At 44.7% G+C, this 20,802-nt stretch overlaps 2 protein-coding genes across 6 annotated transcripts; one reads left to right on the forward strand and one right to left on the reverse strand.

Annotated features, from left to right (window-relative positions):
* Window positions 1–3,051: 3,051 nt before the first annotated feature.
* Window positions 3,052–10,425, reverse strand: BLOC1S4 (biogenesis of lysosomal organelles complex 1 subunit 4). Of its 4 annotated transcripts, none has more exons than XM_055385405.2 (3): window positions 10,342–10,425; window positions 6,259–6,380; window positions 3,052–5,851 (listed from the first exon to the last, which is right to left on the reverse strand). In XM_055385405.2, the coding sequence occupies exon 3, from the start codon at window positions 4,258–4,260 to the stop codon at window positions 3,550–3,552; it is 711 nt and encodes a 236-aa protein (XP_055241380.1). In that variant the 5' UTR covers window positions 4,261–5,851; window positions 6,259–6,380; window positions 10,342–10,425; the 3' UTR covers window positions 3,052–3,549. The 4 variants fall into 4 exon arrangements, with proteins under 4 accessions (XP_055241380.1, XP_063561248.1, XP_063561249.1 ...); XM_063705178.1 differs by having other exon boundaries at window positions 3,052–4,770; window positions 10,342–10,421; XM_063705179.1 differs by having other exon boundaries at window positions 10,150–10,418.
* Window positions 10,426–10,440: 15 nt separating this feature from the next.
* Window positions 10,441–12,696, forward strand: MRFAP1L1 (Morf4 family associated protein 1 like 1). 2 transcript variants are annotated; one of them, XM_004038403.5, is made up of 2 exons: window positions 10,441–11,167; window positions 11,755–12,696. In XM_004038403.5, exon 1 carries the CDS (start codon window positions 10,769–10,771, stop codon window positions 11,150–11,152), a length of 384 nt encoding a protein of 127 aa, XP_004038451.1. In that variant the 5' UTR covers window positions 10,441–10,768; the 3' UTR covers window positions 11,153–11,167; window positions 11,755–12,696. The 2 variants fall into 2 exon arrangements, with proteins under 2 accessions (XP_004038451.1, XP_018881205.1); XM_019025660.4 differs by having other exon boundaries at window positions 10,484–11,172.
* Window positions 12,697–20,802: the final 8,106 nt, after the last annotated feature.

Consider the following 20,802-nt stretch of genomic DNA (forward strand, 5'->3'; position numbering starts at 1 on the left):
TCACACCCCACCGCTGGAACCCTTGCTTCCCTTGGACCATGAACAGTATAGAGGAGAAGCTCTCATTCTCCATTAGTGGGTCAAATGGTTTCAGTCACTTTGGGAAATGGTGGTTTGTGTTTTTCATAATTAAATTAATTTTTTTTTTTTTTTGAGACAGGGTTTTGCTCTGTTACCCAGGTTGGAGGACAGTAGCGCGATCACAGCTCACTGCAGCCTTGAACTCCTGGGCTCAAGTGATCCTCCTGCCTCGGCCTCCTGAGTAGCTGGGACTACAAGGCACGAGCCACCGTGCCTGGCTAATTTTTGTATTTTTAGTAGAGCCGGGGGTCTCACTATGTTACCCAGGCTGGCCTCGAACTTCTGGCCTCCAGTGATCCTCTGGCCTAGGCCTCCCAAAGCCCTGGGAATACAGGCATGAGCCACTGTGCCTGAATCTGGACAACTTCTCAGCACATAAAAGGAGTCTTCTTAGAAGGATAGTTCTGTAAGTTCTGTATCAACATCCCAGGGCACGATTAGGAACAAAGCCCCATTGGAGCCCACGGGAATGTCTGTGTGGTGTTTGACTGAACCTTAGGTTGGACTCAATTGGATTGGGCGTCTGACTTTCTCACCCACTGGCCTGCCCAGCTCTTGGGAAAGAATCACATCTTGTTTTTCTTTGTGTCCTAGTCCTCCCATGGTGCTTGATTTCTGAGGAAGCCCTTAGTCTGACTGAATTCTCCTGTCTGCCTTTCTGTCTCACATTCCTTATGGGGTGCCTACATTTTGTGTAGTCGTTCATTCACTCAGTCATTCTGACAATCGCTTATTGCAGAGATATGTGAGTGTACCAGGGATGTGCTACCTGCTTGCTGAGCATGCAGCCAAGTGGACGCAGCTAACATCCACTTGTTACTCCAGGTGAGTAAGGCAGACAGTCATCAGATAATGACACAAACACATTTCACAAACTGTAACAAGCGCTATGAAGGGGACACTTCATATGTCCCCTTTCCATGTCCTCATATGAAAGATGCTATGGGACATCTTTCGGGGTCAAGGGAAGGCTGCAGGGGAGTGAGCAAGGGGGCAGGAGCCAGCTCAAGCCAGAGAAAGAAATTGGGCTTTATTCCAATGTGAAGAGAAGCTAATGAGAGCTTTAGGCAAAGCCCAATACGTCTGATTTATGTTGTTTAAAGACCCCTTTGGCTGATGTGTTCCATGCAGGAGTGGCTTGGAGCGGGGAAGGGGAAGCAGGAGACCACTTAAGAGGCTGTTGAGTGGCCCAGGAGAGATGCCAGTGGCTTGGATAGGTTGGGTAGCAGTGGGGATGGACAGAGCACTGGGAATATGCATTGTGGGAGTGCCAAGGTGGATAGGTGGATATTAGTTCTTTTTTCTTTTTTTTTTGAGACGGAGTCTCGCTCTGTCGCCCCGGCTGGAGTGCAGTGGCGTCATCTCCGCTCCGACTCCCGGGTTCACACCATTCTCCCGCCTCAGCCTCCTGAGTAGCTGGGACCACAGGCGCCCACCACCATGCCTGGCTAATTTTTTTTTTTTTTTGTATTTTTAGTAGAGACAGGGTTTCACCATGTTAGCCAGGATGGTCTCGATCTCCCGACCTTGTGATCCGCCTGCCTCAGCCTCTCAAAGTGCTTGTGAACTACCGCGCCTGGCCCCTAATTACTGCTTTTGAATGTTAACTTTAAGTGAAAAATCTTTTAGCAATGTTTTGTTATGTAAGGATATTTTAATATTCAGTGACTATGTCATCGAAACACATGAATTACTTATAGGGGTACCAGCAGTTGCTGAATATTAAATGTAGGTTACTTGTTCTTTCAGCTTCTACATTCAGAGTTCCTTAATTTGTAGTCAATGAACCACCTGAATAAAAAATGTAAGTATGTGACAATGAAGGTCCACAAAAGCTAGGTGCAAGATTACATGATCAGATTCTTCACAACACACAGCTAAATGAAAATACAGCTACTCTATGAACCTCAAAGATCTTTGATGACACTGCAAATGACACAAAAGCAACCTAAGCTGTATGCTTTTTAAGCGTCTACTATTTAGGAGGGCCACCTTATAAAATAGATCTGAATCTCAATAAAACTCTACTGTATCCACAGGAAAATCCTAATACCATTCACTCACACAAATAATTTATCCATTTCAAGAGGAAAGAAATATACCATGCTCTGGATGGGCGCGCGGTGGCTCACGCCTGTAATCTCAGCACTTTGGGAGGCCGAGGCAGGCGGATCACGAGGTCAGGGGATCGAGACCATCCTGGCTAACACAGTGAAAACCCGTCTCTACTAAAAAAAAATACAAAATACAAAAAAATTAGCCGGGCATGGTGGCAGGCGCCTGTAGTCCCAGCTACTCAGGAGGCTGAGGCAGGAGAATGGCGTGAACCCGGGAGGCGGAGCTTGCAGTGGGCCAAGATTGCGCCACTGCACTCCAGCCTGGGTGACAGAGCATGACTCCGTCTCAAAAAAAAAAAAAAAAAAAAAGAAAGAAATATACCATGCTCTGAAATAGAAGCTACAGCTTTTCACATTAGCTCTCTAAAGGAGGTATACTCAAGCCCCTTTTCTTTATCCCACTGCTAAAAGCACATGAGCAGTACGTCTATTTCAAACAAACACAAGGAAATATGTAAAGCTATTTTCAGAAGGAAATCATTTCCAATAAAACTCAAAATTTCTATTAATATTTAAATTATAAACCAAACATTGGCAACCCACATATATATACACACATATATATACACACATATATATACACATATATATACACACATATATATATACACACATATATATATACACACATATATATACACATATATATATGTATGTTTGCTATGGACAAATGAAAACTGTGAGGTCATACTTTCAAATACAACTTTGGAATTAGTCACAAAAAATCAACATATATTCTCAGAAATTGTACCATTTCCTTTGGTCTACAATCCACGCTATAGGAGGTTTAATATAATATTAAATAAGGTACCATTTACCCTAAAAGTAGGTTCTAAAAAACTGACTATTACGATTCAATAATAACAAGGCTTTAATGGCTCAATTTTCTTATGATTATACAAACATATAAACCTTGAAAAGGTAACACCATTTAGTAAAATCCATAAAAATAACAGTTTTGCCATAGTGCAGAGAAAAGTTCATTCAGTTTGATTCCCCATGCCCTCGCCAAGCAGCTTTCTGATTAGAGCTGGAAGACACAGGCTGGGTGCAGTGGCGACCCCGTAGTCCCAGCTACTGGGGAGGCTGAGGTGGAAGGATCACTTGAGCCCAGGAGTTTCCGAACAGTCTGGGCAACATACCAAGACCCTGTCTCTTTTTTTAAAATTGGAAGACATAAAGTCTATACATTCTACACTGAATCATGAATATACTACGGAGAGTTTGTAGAAAGTAAACTTTAAAATCCCACACTTCAACATCATATATGTCCATGAGCAGGATTTGCAATTCACTTCATACTGGAGGTAAGCACCCCAGCTGGGGTCCTCTTGCCGCAGTGGTCAGGCCGTCAGAGCTGAGGCCTTTCACTGCAACAAGGGAAGTAGTCTTCGGTCCGAAACAGGACGGGGGCTTCGTAGCCGGCTTGCTGTGGCCTCGAGGGAGCAGACTTGCTAAAGAGCGAGGGCACGTTCATCGTGTGCAGGAGCTTCTTGAACGCCCTGGGGAAGGTGCCCAGCTCGGCCTCGGCCTTGGTGACCTGCTCCTCCATCCTGGCCACGCGGCCCCCCACCATCCTCACGAAGGCCTCCAGCCGGTCGATCCTGCTGTAGATGCGCCGCATCTCGGCGGCCTTCGCGTGGATGCGCGGCACGCCCTCGCTGACGACGTGGGACGAGTCGCCGCGAAGCATGTCCAGCATGCCCACGAACTCGTCCACTCTAGTAAGCAGGTCCTCTAGGCTCGCGTCCAGGGCCTCGACCTCGGGCCGCGCCCCGGCCCCAGGCAGCAGGCAGGCGGCGTAGCCCGCAGCGGCGCGGCGAAGCAGCGGTAGGTCGCGGCCCGGCGCGCCGTCCTCCGCGCCCTCGTCCTCCCACGGCCCCGAGGTGCTGCTGTGGCTCTGGGAAACAGTGCCACTGTCCCCGCTCCAGGCGGCGCCCTGCGGCTCGGCCTCTTCCGCCAGCCCCTCCGGCAGAGCTCCGCCATCCGAAAAGCTACCCTCCATGGCCCGCGACCACCCGACTGCGCAGTGCTCGCTTCCGGCCTCCGCGCGCTCACGCATCCGCACACGCACGCACGCGCGCTCACGCCTTTGCTTCCGGCGGCCTGCGAGGGCGTCTGTTCACGCGCATCCACCTTTGTTTCCGGCCTCCCAGAGCGTTCACGCTCACGCATGCGAGTCCACGCTCACGCATGCGCGCTGCGGTTTTCTCACGCCCGAACTCACATTCAACCTTTTTTTTCTTTTTTAAGCGAAGGTATAGCAGGAATACAATACAGTGCATATATTTTAAGTGTGCACATTGATGACTCTGTACACATCCATACAACCATGCATCTTCTATCCAGACCAACAGGTAGGACATGTCCAGCACCCATGAACGTCTCCTTCCTGTCCTTCATTTCTTTTTGCTGTTTATAGTAAAATAAATGAGATAAGCAAGACGAAACACAAAAGGGATGGACCTTGACGACTTTGGATGATTTTTAAAGTCCTCAGCTTCGTCTGATTGCAAATGGCGTAAAACTAAGAAATAGTAATAGTTTCCAAGCAAATATCAAATCCAGGGTACTGCCAGAAAAAAACAAAGATGAAGTTGAGATGTGACGGTTAAATCCTTTAAAATCTCAAAAAAAAGCAAAGACGGTGCCTCAGGATACCATTCAGTTAGACTAACAGCTCCTTAAAGAGATTAATGGTGTGGCTCACAGAGTCCATCAGTCAAACCACAAGGCCTCCAGAAGGCTTAAGGCTTGTTCGTCAGTATTAGCAGAAGCCCAAGATAGAGATGGACTTATCTCAAAGGGATCTGTAGGTAGCACTTTTGTCTAACGGAGTGAACCCCGATGAGATTCACAGGAGACCTATAAAGTTTTTTAAAGATAATTATATTCACACAAACATTGCAGATTGGACTGAAAGGAACAGGCCTTTGGATCCCCTCTCCCCAAACTTCTACAAGCAGGAATCAGACTGAGAAAAAGACTCATTGGTAAACACATGCTACATTTCACGAAAAAGGAAGTATAACTCAGGGCATGAAACCAGGAGCCCAGATGGTGGAACTGGGAGTCATGGAGTCCTAGACCTTGAGACTGGATGGCAGATTTACTGTGGGCTGGCAACTTGTTTGTACTTCCAATTTCCCCCTTTTTGAACAGGAGTGGCAGTGGCTATCTAGTGGTAGTGGAGCAGAACAGGTCTGTAGTGATTATCCTGTGCCAGCCCCACAACTGTATATTCGAGGCATGGGGGCAGAGAACTTGTCTCCTTAGTTTCAAAAGTCTACAGATCAAGAAGAATTGTACTCTAGGAGCTGAATTTAAGGAACTAAGCTCAGAAAGCCTCATCTACATCTGATCTTATTGAGAAGACAAAATTCTAGACTTAAAGCTGATGTGACAATAGGATAGTAATACCTAAAACTACATGAGATTTTAAAAAATGTAACTTTTGGGGACCTTGGATAGAGGGGAGTGTGGTCAGCACGTTAAAATGGCATGAAGAATTGGTAGTCAGAGGGCAAACTGTGATTGCTAGCCAGCCTTCAAGATGACTCCCAGTGATTTCTTCCTCCTGGTATTCTCACTCTTGTGTATTCCCTCTTGTCGAGTATGTACTGGACTTAGTGACTTCATTTGCTCATAATAAACTGAAAAACACAGAAGTGATGATGTATGATTTGGACATTAGTTCATGAAAGGTAGTGTGGCATCTCTTTCCTTCCAACCTGCGAAAGGAAGATAAATCTTGGGGTCCTACAATTACTAAGCTAAAAGAAAAGTCAAGTTGGAAACTGCTTAGGGCAAACCTGCCTCACATTCTATTCACAGTCACTTCTCCGCTCACTGAGATAAATGCATATCTGATTGCCACCTTTGGAGAGGCTAATCAGAAACTCAAAATGGCTGGGCGCGGTAGCTTACGCCTGTAATCCCAGCACTTTGGGAGGCTGAGGTGGGTGGATCATTTGAGATCACGAGTTCAAGACCAGCCTGGCCAACATGGTGAAACCCTCTTTTAAAAATACAAAAATTAGCCGGTTGTGGTTGTACACACCTGTAATCCCAGCTACTTGGGAGGCTGAGGCAGAAGAATTGCTTGGACCTGGGAGGCGGAGGTTGCAGTGAGCCGAGATCACGCCACTGCTCTCCAGCCTGGGCGACAGGGTGAGACTCCATCTCAAAATAAATAAATAAATAAATAAAATTTTAAAAGAAAGAAAGAAAAAAAGAAACTCAGTAGAATGCAACCATTTTTCTCTCATCTACCCAAGACCTGGAAGCCCCCTCTCCGCTTCGAGTTGTCCTGCCTTTGCTTTGAGTTGTCTCACCTTTCCGGACCAATCCATCGTTCATCTTACATATGTTGATTGATGTCTCATGTCTCCCTAAAATGTATAAAACCAAGCTGTGCTCTGACCACCTTGGACACATGTCATCAGGACCTCCTGAGGCTGTGTCACGGGTGCACATCCTCAACCTTGGCAAAATAAACTTTCTAAATTAACTGAGACCTGTCTCAGATATTGGGGGTTCACAAACCACTTGCTCTGGGGAAACCAGCTGCCTTGTTGTGAGCAGCTCCATGGAGAAGCCCATATAGCAAAGAACTGAGACCAACAGCTAGGGAAAAACAGCCTCTTTCCAACGACTACATGAGTAAGTCATCCTGGAAGGGGATGCTCCATTCTCATTCAAACTCAGACATGACTGCAGCCCCAGCTGATAGGTTGACTGCAACCTCATGTAAGATACTAAACTGAAACGACATAAGATAATGCTATGGTCTGAATGTTTGTGTCCTCACATCCAAATTCATATGTTTAAATTCTACCCCAGAAGGTGATTGATAGGGTTTGGATGTCCTGCCCAAATCTCATGTTGAAATGTAATCTCCAGTGTTGGAGCTGGAGCCTGGTGGGAGGTGACTGGATCATGGGGACAGATTTCTCATGAATGGTTTAGCACCGTCCCCTTTGTGCTGTTCCTGTGATGAGTGAGTTCTCGTGAGATCTAGTCATTTAAAGTGTGTGGCACCTCCTCTCACCTCTTGCTCCTGCTTTGGTCATGTGACATGCCTGCTCTCCTTTTGCTTTCTGCCATGATTGTAAGTTTCCTGAGGCCTCCCCAGAAACCAAGCAGATGCCAGCACCCTGCTTCCTGTATAGCCTGCAGAACCCTTAGCCAATTAAGCCTTTTTTCTTCATAAATTACCCAGTCTCAGATATTCCTTTATAGCAATGTGAGAACAGCCTAACATAGTGATGATATCAGGAGATGGGGCCTTTGGGAAGTGATCTGGTCATGGGGTCAGAGCCCTCATGAATGTGACTAGTACCCTTATAAAGGATATAAGGCCAGCTGCAGTGGCTCATGCCTGTAATCCCAACACTTTGGGAGGAAGAGGCAGGAGAATTGTTTGAGGCTAAGAGTTTGAGAACAGCCTGGGCAACATAGCAAGAGCCCCGTCTCTAAAAAAAATTTTTTTTAAAGCTGAGTGTGGTGCCATGTGCCTGTAGCCCCAGCTATTCAGGAGGTGGAGGCCGGAGGATCACTTGAGTTCAGGAGTTTGAAGCAGCGAGCTATGCTCATTCCACTGCACTTTAGCCTGTGCAAAAGAGCAAGACTTTGTCTACAAGTAAATGCACAAAAGATGTATAAGAGGGCCGGGCACGGTGGCTCACGCCTGTAATCCCAGCACTTTGGGAGGCTGTGGCAGGTGGATCACCTGAGGTCAGGAGTTCAAGACCAGCTTGGCCAACATAGTGAAACCCCATCTCTACTAATAATACAAAAATTAGCCGGGCGTGATGAAAGGCACCTGTAATCCCAGCTACTCAGGAGGCTGAGGCAGGAGAATCGCTTGAACCCGGGAGGCAGAGGTTTCAGTGAGCAGAGATTGCATCATTGCACTCCAGCCTGGGCGACAAGAGTGAAACTCAATTTCCAAAAGAAAAAAAAAAGGATGCATAAGAGAGACCCCTTGCTCCTTCCATCCTGTGAGGACACAGCAAGAAGGAACCATTTATGAACCAAAATACTAGCCCTCACCAGACAGAATCTACTAGCACTTTGATATTGGACTTTCCATCCCCCAGAACTGTGAGAAATAAATTTCTTTTATAAGCTGCCCACCTTATGGCATTTTGTTAGAGCAGCCTAAATGTACTATAACAGATAATAAATGTTTTAAAGCTGCCAAATTTTGGGTTAACTGGTTATGCAGTAATAAACCACTGAAGGAATATGCTACTATTCATTCATTTTATTTATTTATTCTCCTGCTGATGAACATTTGGGTTAACTTTGGGGCTATTATAATAAAGCTGCTGTGAATATTCTTGTATATGTATTTTTATAAACAATTGCACTCAAACTCTCTTGAGTGTATAACAAGGTGTCAGTTTGCTAGAACACAGGATTGGTGTATGTTTAATCTTGGTGGATACTACCAAATAGTTTTCCAAAATTATTGTAACAACTTACATTCCCATTATTATGTGCTGAATATATGTGTCCCCCAATATTTTTTTATGTTGAAGCCCTAACCCCCAGTGTGGCTGTACTTGGAGTAAAGCAGTAAGTAAGGTTAAATAAGGTCATAAAAGTGGGGGCATGATCCTATAGCTTCATGTTCTTATAAGAAGAGACACAAGAGAGCACTCTTTCCTGTACCCCCCAACACTGCATGCACAAAGAAGAGATCATGTGAGGACTGCAGCAGGAAGGTGGTCATCTGCAATTGAGGAAGAGAGCCCTCACCTCCAGAAACCAAATTTGCTGGCACCTTAATCGTGGACTTGTGGCCTCCAGAACTGTGAGAAGATAAATGTCTGTTTTTAAGCCACCCAGTCTGTAGCATTTTGTTATGGTGTCCAGAGTAGACTAAGACATCCATCAAGAATGTGTAAGAGTTCCACTTGTTCCACATCTTCCCCAACACTTGGTATTGTATTTTAAATTTTAGTCATTCTAGTGGATGTACAGTGCTTCCTCATTGTGGTTTTAATCTGCATTTCCCTGTTGAATCATGACGTTGAACACCTTTTCATATACTTATTAGCCATTTGAATATTCTTTTTTTTAAGTACCAGCCTATGTCTTTTGCCCATTTAAAAATTTTGTCTTTTCCTTCTTGATCTGTAGGAGTTCTCAATATATTCTGCATATGAGTCCTTTGTCCGTATAACTATTGAAAATATCTTTTTTCACGGTGTCTTGCTCTTTCCCTCTTAATGTTTTTTTGATGAACATCTGCTAGAATGTTGGTGTTTGCAAAACTGTTTCACGCACGTCATCTTACAAATCCCTCTTCCCACTGACAGATATTCAGGCTGGGGCCACTAGTCTTTATCAGACTGGAAAACTGAAGCTCTGATCTGTGGCACTTGTGTTAAGAAGGATGCCCCCTCTACACACACTCATATTACTACTAGTGTGGCACTGGGTGGCTAAGCCTAGCAACAGACTTCCTCCATTCCACAATGGCATTAGGTTGGTGATCAAAATGTACTGACCATCAAAGCCACATTTACTAGGTCCCTGCTGATTTTCAGGTCCTGTGTGTGGAGGGACATAAAGGTGATCAAGACCAGAACCTGTCCCCAAACAGCCTCCAGTCTGGTAGAAGCACTTATGTACTAGAGAAGAATTCCTCTCTCTAAAGCATCCCCTAAGACCCTACTTGACGCCAGCCTGACAGGAGGAGCAGAGGACAGAACTGAAACAGAAGTAGCCCTTTACCTTGAGGACCTTACAGACTGGCGAAGAGAGACCAAAAAACACGGGCCAGAACCACCCAAGGCAGCGAGAGAAGTTCCCCCCAGGACAAAAGTATGAGCCAGGGGTGGGGAGGACAGAAGGACGGGTTCCATTCTAAAACAGTTAGCAAGGACTGTGGACCCACATTGCTCTGGGCTCAAATCACGACTTTTAGCACGGTTTTTACCTCTAGGTTCGTTGTGAGGGCTAAATGAATTCATATAAGTTAATTCAAGCTTGTGCATGCTTAGATAGTAAGCGCTGTGAACGCCAGCCAGTCTTATTCAAATATAGAGAAGGGAGGGTCACTTTTACTTTTAAAAAATGATAAAAGTAAAAGCCCTCTGAAGGGAAGCTTTAGATGAAGACGCGAACAAACCTGCCGCCACCGATCTAAATTAGAAGGCGAGGAGGTGCGCCGGGAAGCAGCTGGTGATGGACGTGCGCGCGCCCGAGGCCCCTTTACGTGCACGCGTCCGCTACCAGGTCTTGCCGAAGGCGTGACCGTAAAGGGGCCCGGCTCTGTCGTGAAAGGGCCGCAAAAAGGCCGAGGGCGAGTTGACGGCTGCGACTCCATTTTGTAGGCCGCTTCGTTGTGTGCGTCCACGGCGATTCTTCCCACAGAGTTGTGAAGCGAAAGGCTTACAATTAAAAGGAAGAAAAAAAAAATAAAGATAATTCGGGAGTACAACTGACAAAGCGTGTGGGTCGCTCAGCCTCCAGCAGTAACTGCTGATCTCCAGTTCTTGGAGGGTTCCGGTGAGAAGAACGCCCCTACTGCGGTACTGAAGAAGCGGCAGGAGGAGATGCGGCCCCTGGACATAGACGAGGTGGAAGCGCCTGAGGAGGTGGAGGTGCTGGAGCCCGAGGAGGATTTCGAGCAGTTCCTGCTCCCGGTCATCAACGAGATGCGCGAGGACATCGCGTCTCTTATACGCGAGCACGGGCGGGCGTACCTGCGGACCAGGAGCAAGCTGTGGGAGATGGACAATATGCTTATCCAGATCAAAACGCAGGTGGAGGCCTCGGAGGAGAGCGCCCTCAATCACGTGCAGCACCCGAGTGGCGAAGCCGACGAGAGAGTGTCGGAGTTGTGCGAGAAGGCTGAGGAGAAAGCCAAGGAGATTGCGAAGATGGCAGAGATGCTGGTCGAGCTCGTCTGGCGAATAGAGAGAAGCGAGTCTTCTTGAAGGAGGAGATCGGTGGTAAGGTCGGAAACTAGCTGGAGCTTGGATGAAACTCGGTAGTCGCCCTAAGCATGGTTAAACCGCGCCCTGTAAAAAGTTATGTTCTAGGCCTGCATCCCCCATTTTATTGCATCAAAAATTGAGCATTGGGAACAAAGTTGGGGTCAAGAGGAAAGAATGCGTGCTGGTTTTGTTAGGCGTTAGTATACCGTTTTTTTGTGGCCTCTCCCTCCCACACTGGTAATTAGAGAAAGATAACAGTAACTTCGGTTTTGTTTTTGTGAAACATAAAAGTCAATTCTAATAGGGCAGTCGCCAGAAGTAGACCTGTCTAGGCACTAAGGGAGTTTGGGGAAAGCCAAAGAAGACCTAGGCCATACAGCACAGTGGAACGCAGGCTGAGAACGCAGGGAAAGAGAAATAAAGAGTAAAGCCAGAGGCCATTACCTGAAATTTCCAGATTGTTCTATGAGACAGGTATGTCAGAGGACCGTGTCTCAAAGAAGTGGCATTCTTCTGGGTGGTTCACATTTATTTTTAACATCAGGATATGGAACTTTGAGAGTCAATGTCTTCATGGTAAATTTCTCCCAATTGTGCTTTAGGTTCACAGCTGAGGACTGTAGTCAACTGGTAAGGATGAACTGACACCTTGAGGAAACTGAAACAGCTTGTCATTTTCTCTGTTTTGTTTTTGTATGTTTTTTACCCCCATGTAACAGTCTCCCTTATGGTCAGTGATTGATGACCTCGATATGGATTTAGATTATCAAATGTGTTTGGTTTTGGAAATATAACTTTTGTCGAAGAAATACTCTCAGAAGAGAAATGGGGCTTAATTAAGTTGTTTTGTGGTCACGTTTATTCTTGTTACTTCGCTATGTTTTTGAAATGTTGGGCATGGCTTCGTGTTTTGCTGTTACCTTTGTGACCTGATTGTTTTTTGGAACACGTCAAGACGTGGGATCAGAATCTTCCAACTTTAGAGGTGCAATGGAAGACACTATGCTACTTGGTTGAGCCTGGTGAAGAATGTATTAATGAGACTGCTTTGCATAAAGCTGGGAAGAAAGAGAAGACAGTTGGAGATGGAAGATGGTTTTGTATATATTTTGGAACTTTAGTTCCTCTGTGAGACGAAAGAGGAGAGCTATGTTTTGTGGCACATTGTCTGATATATATTGTGTAACCTGTCAGGTGAGTTGATTTAGACAACATAGCTGACCTTTTATGACAAGGCAGTTTGAATAGGGACTATTGTAATACCCTCACACATTATAGGGGCATCAGAGAATGGCATCGAAGAGACAGTCTACAGAGAGCTTTAAGAGGCCGGAGAAAGGAAAAGACATTATCAGGGCCTGGAAAGTCTCTTCCGGTTCATCAGCGTAGTAGACCTGTCAGATTGGAGGTCAAAGACAAAAGTATAATAAGTGTTAATTTGCCTTGAAAAACAAAGACCTAAAAAGCCTTTTTTAAGAAATAAATTTTTTGTTCACATGACCAAAGCCCCTCCTGTGTGTGTTAATAAAAGAATCATAAACAAATTTTTTTGAAATGGATGTTCTTCATTGAGTGTAATTAAATGGGGTTGAACTGCTTGTAGTTAAAGGCTCTTGGTAAGCCTTTAACTGAGGGAGAATTATTTCTGGAAGGTGCTATGGAGATGAGCTGACAGAACACTCAGTTCTGAAGAGAAAAACTTTGGGCCATCCTGTGGGCCAAGCCCCTGCTTTTCAGCAGCGGAAGTGTGTTTAATTAACCAGTGTGAATGTAACTTGCTTCATATCCTATCCAAGGCACTAGGAACGTAAAGGTGAAGACATGGATGGGGCGAATGTGTGGGACAGAAATGGAAACAAGGAATTGTGACATAGAGTGCGTGGATATCTTGTGGGAGCCCTGAGGAGGGAGTCAACTCTTCGTAGGGAGTCAACTCTTCGTAGGGAAGTGTGTGAATTCAGAGCAGGTGACTTACCTGGACCTGAAAAGTAGAAATGAATGAAGGCATATAAGGGACAGGGATCAAAGTGGGCAAAAGCCTTTTGAGTTCCAGCACTGGGGAGATGGCCATTGAGCTGGATGTTAAGGAGTGTGGAGGGGATTGTGGGAGACAGAGTGAAATTGGCAGGCAGGGCCAAGAGGTCTTCCTTAAGGTGTTAATTCATCTTCATAAGCCTGTACTTCAGTGAGATTTCTTCACCCTGGAATGTTTCTTCACAGAGTGCTAATGGATGCTCAGATCCATAGTGTAGGCATGGTACAATTTCCAGAATTACTAAATCTAATTTCATAAAAATAGATACATGATCATAATAAGCTCAGATACACGTTTTGGATTAATGTGTAAAATAGGCATTTTAAAAATCAAGTACCGGAGCACAGAAAAATTACAGAAGCTGTTTCTGGCTTTGTCATGATATCTAAGATCCTTGCTCATGTGCCTGCCTGTCTGGGTTCTTCAGTAAAAACGAGAAGTATGGCTGGGGAGCCATAATTTCTGATAATCAGGAGAATGACCATCACATTTGTAGTTTAGGAAGATTACCCAAGACTGGGTATGGATTAATGTGAGTTTGAGTGTGGGCTAGAAGATAGGGGCAGGTGCAGAAGTAGAGATGGGAAGTGAGGGCCTGAACTGGGGCAGAATGAGTGGGAAGGACCAGCTAGGCTTTTCTGGAGCCAAGACCTGGGGTCTTTCTATATCAGTCAACTAGACTAAACTGCTGTGACAGTTCATCCCAAAGCCTTAGTGGCTTGCAACACCTGAGGATTTTTTTTTCTTATTCATATTGATGTATTAATACATTGTAGGTGAGTTGTTCCATATTCTTTTAATTCTAGGAGCTGGCTGAAGGAGCAGCTGCTCTTTGGGATACTGTGGATCTTGATTGCGAAAGCTGTTATTTACAAGTTACCTGACGGATTTAAAAACATGCTTTGGGGGTGAAAAATCTGAGTCCTGTACATACACACTCGTAGACACACACACATACTATATATGTGCTACATACATACACGTGTGCATATATACTATGTATATGTATGTTTTTCCCCTCGATTAACTGACCATAGATTATATTCATACATAGGATTGCATTTCATCTCTTCAGTATCCTAGGGTGTTTTTTTTTTTTCCTAAGCCTCCTTCAAATTTACAGCCTAAAGAGTGTTCTGAATCATTTTTGAGCCTTGGCTCTTAGGCAGAGCATTGTAGTGACAGGCTAATTGTCTTAACCCATGCTGTGATGAAAAAATAATTTAGATACATTGAGAGTTTTGTCTCTATTTCCTATTTAACTTACACATTTTCCTTTCATTGAATGATGTATCGGTGGAATTTTAACAACTTCAAAGTCATCTAGAAAATTTGGATTGGCTTCTGTTAGTAGCTCTGAAAGTCATTGGTCTGTCTTGTGTGAGTCATTCACGCCCAAACTCCCCTTGCTCTAAAATCTGAAATTCTGTGCTTTCTTCCGAAAGACTGGGCAAATTCTTTAACCTTCACTTGCATCAGCTGGCTAGTGATGGCTGAGTCTTCAATAATGTTTTGTTTGACTGCTTTATCCCAGAGTTTTGTTTTTTCGGAAAATGTTTTTAATGTGCAATATCCATATGGCTCACTATGCCACTTTTCCAGTCTCTGCTCAGATGTTACAATACCAGAGAGGTCTTCCCATGCCACTCTTTTTAAAATAGCACGGCCATCCCCTATTACTCTCTGTCTTCTTTTATTTTTCTTTTCACTACTTAGTGTGTGATTATTTGTGCGTTTTCTGACTTCTCTCTGTAGAATGTCAGCCCCTTGAGGGCAGAGACTTTATTCACTGCTGAATTCCTAGCACTTAGACCAGTGCCTGGCACCTGGTTGGTATCTAATACTCATTGAATGAATAAGTGCCAATTAAGTATGTAAATTAACTTGTGTCTGCTACCAATGCACATAACTCAGGTGAATTTTCTGAGCCTTAAACTTCAGTGTCATTCTTGACACCCCTCCTCAGCAATCCCCTCTCCATTCCTTCTAGCACTAGTATGTTGGTTCTGCCTAGAATACACCTTGGATTCACCTACCTTCCTTCCTACTCCAAGCCACTAGTGTGACAGTCTCCTAACTGGCCTCCCAGCTTTCAGTTTTATTCCAATCCTCCTCCTTCACAAATTAGCTAGAGTGAATTAGGTTATGTCAATTCCCTGCTTGAAACTCTTAAAAATTTTTTTTTTTGCCACAGATGTTTTTATTCATCAGCATTAACTTAGCTCCTACTATATACCAGGCACTGTTCTAACTACTGAGAGATACAGTACTGAACAGATAGTCCAAAAATTCTGCCTTCTGGGGATTCATTCTAGTGGTGGAGAAACACAATAAGCAAGATAAATAAGTGCTAAAGCTATTCATGTATTCAACATATGTAGTAGAATATATTCAAGAATTTCTGCCATCTCCAGAGCTGTCTCATCCTAGTTTTCCTCAGTCACCCTAAATTTAAACGCCCTCCCTGGTCCTCTCCCAAATTTTCATCTTCAGAATGTTCCAACTTTCCTGCCTCATGACTTGTCTTCCACCTCTTTGCAAACTTCCTCTAATACCTACCTCATCCAAGGTCTGGCTGTCTCTGAACCCCAACCTCTACAGCCTCCATGTGCAACTCCCCTAAACACTATCAGCTTTCTGGGTGAAGCCACAGAGAATATGGATACTGATGTGCGTTCAGGGCTGCAATTTGTTAGGCAGTTGCAATTTCTTTAAAATGTGCCATGTCTATGTTTGTTTACAGTCAGTTGTCATTATTTGCGGTAGTTATATAAAGTCACCGTAAACACTGAATTAGCAAATACTATAATACTTCACTGCCCCTAAGGAAAATAGAGGATTAGGTTCCCACTAGCCCTTGGCTGCATTTTTCATCAACTGATCCATACGTAACCATGTTTAACCTTGTGTTTCTGTTTAAAGACATCATAATTAACATATATTATTGATTCATTAATTTTGAACTGAAAGCCAGCAGCACTGTAACTCATGCCTCAGTAAAGCTTGTCTGACACATATTTTCTCTGTAAGGCACATCACAGCCACCTTATGCTTAGGCGCACTAGGCAGTGCTCCACCATGAGACTTGAGGGTCATTTTAAACGGCAAAATAACCAACAAAAAGCACCAAAATGAGAAAAATGTGGCACCGAGTAGACTGTGAAAAGGAACTTGTTTACAGCATGAGAGCTGAAACAAGAAGGCAGAGTCACCTTGTTTGACCCCAACTGGGAATGTCAGATGACTCAGATTTTTTGCTGCCCTGCACGTGTCTACAAATGACTAGCAAAGTGCCAAGAGTGCTGATTTTGGGGTTCCATATAGATTTTAGAAAGTAGATGAATTTGCAAATACAAAATAATGAATAATGAAGATTGACAGGATACACACACACATAATGATGTAGGTGTCCTGGTTGGGGAGTGGGAAGCCATGGTGCCCAGATCAGGGCTCAGAGCTCAAGAACGGTAGAGAAGGCATCCCCATGGTGGGAAGTAGAGGGGCTCAGAGCCTGGTGTGGGAGTCAGAGTCCTCTGAGCAGGGTGAAGAGGGTATCTGTGTGTGTATGGTTTTGCTTTTTTTTTTTTTGGCAGTGGATGGTCTCCAGTGTGGACAGACCAGATTTGAGCAGTGTGAGCAGGACATCCATTTGTGGGTGGGTTTGAGGGAAGGGAAATCTAGCCTGGGAGGTCAGAGCCCAGGCAGGGTGAGGAGGGAGTTCCCAAGGGGGTGTTCTGGGGCATGAGCCCAGTGGGATGAAGAGAGCATGCACACATGGGGACAGTTGGTGCAGTTTGAGCAGGGAGAGATGGGCATCCACAGAGGCCAGTGCTTCACCTGACTCAGCCTGAAAGGCAAGGAGGGTGTCTGTGCAGGGGACAGACTGGTATGGGGTTCAGAACCTGAGCAGGGAAAAGGTTTCTGCAGGAGACCAGGTACCATCAGAGGGGAAGAAATGTAAAAAGAAAGCTAAAATGGACCCTGTGGTATTATGTTGAAAATGGAAGTCTCTGTGTGAACTTGAATGGAAGTCTCTGTGTGAACTTGTGGTTACAAACATACAAACACACACACACACTTTAGATATCTATAAGATATAGAACTATAGGTATGTGTAGCCATCTAAAGTTATGTATTATACTTACAAATATTCCCTACTTATTTCCATTAAGAGAGGCTGGGGGCAGTGACACTTCAATAACAATGAGCACACCTAGCTCCCAGATCTTGGCTTCTAAATAGCATTTTCCAATACAAGAAACTAGGGCTGCTTGGAGAAATGGCCAGTTCCAGAGCTAGGGCAAGCAAAGTACAAAATGTGTCTAGAACATCTTGTGATGACAGAAGGCAAGGATGTGTTCAGAGAATGTTGGGAACATGTCAGAGGGTAATAGAAGCCAGCTGAAATGGGCTCCCATTGATCAGATCAGGGACAATGTGAGCATCAGAACAGATAAGGCTAGTAACAGGTTACAACCCACTGAATAATATGGGTAATCAGGAGTTCACAAATATGAATACATGAGTAAGTTAAACGCGGAACAGAATATATACATAGTTTCAAAATTCCTCTCTAAAAATACTTATTAAAAAGTGGCCAGGCATGGTGGCTTACACCTGTAATCCTAGCACTGTGGGAGGCTGAGGCAGACAGATCACTTGAGGTCAGGAGTTGGAGACCAGCCTGGCCAACATAGTGAAACCCCATCTCTACTAAAAATACAAAAATTAGCCGGGCATGGTGGTGGATGCCTGTAATCCCAGCTACCCAGGAGGCTGAGGCAGGAGAATCGCTTGAACTTGGGAGGTGGAAGTTGCAGTGAGCTGAGATCACACCATTGCACTCCAGCCTGAGAGACAGTGAGACTACGTTTCAAAAAAAAAAAAATTGCATTCTTAAAAAGTGAAAAAAATAACTCTATAGTGGAGAAGCCTGTGATTTGACCAGTGGGAGTCCATTCAAGCTGGCTGGTGTCTCTTTTTGACATATCCCAGTTATTCTTTGAACACACCCTTGCTTTGTGTCACAGCCAAAGAGGTGTTCTAGATACATCTTGTACTTTCCTTGTCCCAGTTCTGGGACAATATGGCTGTTTCTTCAAGCACCATCTTAAGTGAACAAAGTAAACATGATCAGCAATGGGACAACTTGAAATTTGTGCCATCTGATACGATGCAATGAGTAGAACGCTGCATCACTTCCAAGATATTCTTGCCAAAGATACATAAGCTGGGCTGAATCATGAGGAAACATCAGACAAATTTAAACTGAAGGAAATTCTACTTATGGGGGAAGCCTGTGATCTTTAAAAGTGTCAAGGTCATGAAAGTCTGGGAAAAACTGAGGAACTGTACCTGATTAAAGAAGACCAAGGAGATTTGTCAACTAAATGCAGAAATGTTGCTTTTTTTCTATAAAAGTAACTTTTTGTTTTATAAAAGGCATTATGGCCAGGCTTGGTGGCTCACGCCTGTAATCCCAGCACTTTGGGAGGCCGAGGTGGGTGGATCATGAGGTCAAGAGATCGAGACCATCCTGGCCAACATGGCGAAACCCCATCTCTACCAAAAATAGCTTGGCGTGGTGCACGCCTGTAGTCCCAGCTACTCAGGAGGCTGAGGCAGGAGAATCGCTTGAACCTGGGAGGCAGAGGTTGCAGTGAGCTGAGATCACGCCAATGCACTCCAGTTTGGCAACAAAGTGAGACTCCATCGCAAAAAAAAAAAAAAAAAAAAAGACATTATTAGAACAGTTGGCAAACTTGAATGAGGGCTTAAGATTCAATGGTAGTGATGTATCAGTGTGAATTTTCTCACTTTGATGGTGGCATTGTGGTTATTAGGAGAATCTTCTGTGGAGGATGTACACACTAATGCATTGAGGGGTGGTGCATCAGCTTATTCTTAAATCATTCAGAAAAATAGTTATTTGTACTGTACTTCTAACTTTTCCATAAGTTTGTTATTTCTGTACGTTTCAAATTGTAATTCGGAATTGTTGGCCAGGCGTGGTGGCCCACACCTGTAATCCCAGTGGTTTGGGAGGCTGAGGCAGGCGGATAGCCTGAGCTCAGGAGTTGAGTTCGAGACCACCCTGGGCAACATGGTGAAACCCGTCTCTACTAAAATACAAAAAATTAGCAGGGTGTGGTGGCAGGCACCTGTAGTCCCAGCTACTCTGGAGGCTGAGGCAGGAGAATCGTTTGAACCTGGAGGTGGAGGTTGCAGTGAGCCGAGATTGCGCCACTGCACACCAGCTTGGGCTGCAGAGTGAGATTCGGTCTCAAAAAAAAAGAAAAAAAGAATTGTGCTTGTTGAGCAGTTAGGTAGGCCATGGCAATCCCAGCACCCAAACATCTGACATTCTGGAGGGGTGGAAATGCGCTGGCTAGGTAACCGAGGGAGCTTAGCCCGAGGAGCAATTCTGCAAAGCAGCTGCAGGGGGCGCTGGCGAGAGCCCAAGAGCCAGGAGAGCCTCAGGTGGCTGCCGCTCCTACAGGAAAGCATCACAAAGGAGACTGGCTGCCTATTGGTTTCCAAGCAGGGCAGTGGAGAAACACTTGGTTAAATGTTTTGTTTAAAAAAGAATTATAGGCCGGGCGCGGTGGCTCACGCCGGTAATCCCAGCACTTTGGGAGGCCGAGGCGGGCGGATCAGCTGAGGTCAGGGGTTTGAGACAAGCCTGGCCAATATGGTGAAACTCCGTCTCTACTAAAAATACTAAAGTTAGCCGGGTGTGGTGGCGGGAGCCTGTAATCCCAGCTACTCGGGAGGCTGAGGCAGGAGAATCACTTGAACCCGGGAGGCAGAGGTTGCAGTGAGCCGAGATCGCGCCATTGCACTGCAGCCTGGGCGAAGGAGCGAGACTCCGTCTCAAAATAATAATAGTAATAATAATAATAATAATAATAAATAGAAATTCTGGCAGCAACCCAACTGTCCATCAGCAGATGAATTAGCAAGATGAATTAGCAATTAGCAAGTTTGGTGTATACACATAGTGGACTATTCAGCCTTGTAAAGGAAGAAATTCTGACACGTTACAACACGGATGCATGTTGAGGACATGATGTTGAGTGAAATAAGCCTGTCCCAAAAGGACAAATCCTGTGTGATTGCAGTCATATGACGTTCCTAGAGTCAAATTCATAGAAACAAAGTGGAATCATCGTCAGGACCAGCGGCCAGAGGAGGAGAGGGAGAGTGAGGGTTTAGTGGGGATAGAGTTGTGGTTTTACAAGATAGAGTTCTGGAGACTGACTGCACCACAATGTGAGTATACCTAACACTGCCGAACTGTACGCTTGGAAATGGTTAGGATGGTACATTTTATGTTGATGCCACAATAAAAAATTATCCTTTGATCCAGTAATCCTAGGTAAAAAATGGAATTTGATTTTGAGAAGTTATCTGAGCCTAAGACAAAGCTTTGGCCATGCACAGTGGCTCACGCCTGTGATCCCAACACTTTTGAGGCTAAGGCAAGAGTGTTACTTGAGGCCAGGAGTTTGAGACCAGCCGGGGCAACATGGTAAGACCCCATCTTACAAAAAAAAACCCCAAAAGACAAAGCTTTATACATGAAAATGTTAATTGTAGCATAATTTCTAAAAAC

Source organism: Gorilla gorilla, chromosome 3 (assembly GCF_029281585.2).
Source record: "Gorilla gorilla gorilla isolate KB3781 chromosome 3, NHGRI_mGorGor1-v2.1_pri, whole genome shotgun sequence".
Lineage (NCBI taxonomy): Eukaryota > Metazoa > Chordata > Mammalia > Primates > Hominidae > Gorilla > Gorilla gorilla.

What these genes read in the sequence shown, in the direction of transcription:
- MRFAP1L1 (XM_004038403.5), top strand. Translation starts at nt 10,769, where the DNA reads ATGCGGCCCCTGGACATAGACGAGGTGGAAGCGCCTGAGGAGGTGGAG.
- BLOC1S4 (XM_055385405.2), bottom strand. Translation starts at nt 4,260, where the DNA reads ATGCGTGAGCGCGCGGAGGCCGGAAGCGAGCACTGCGCAGTCGGGTGG.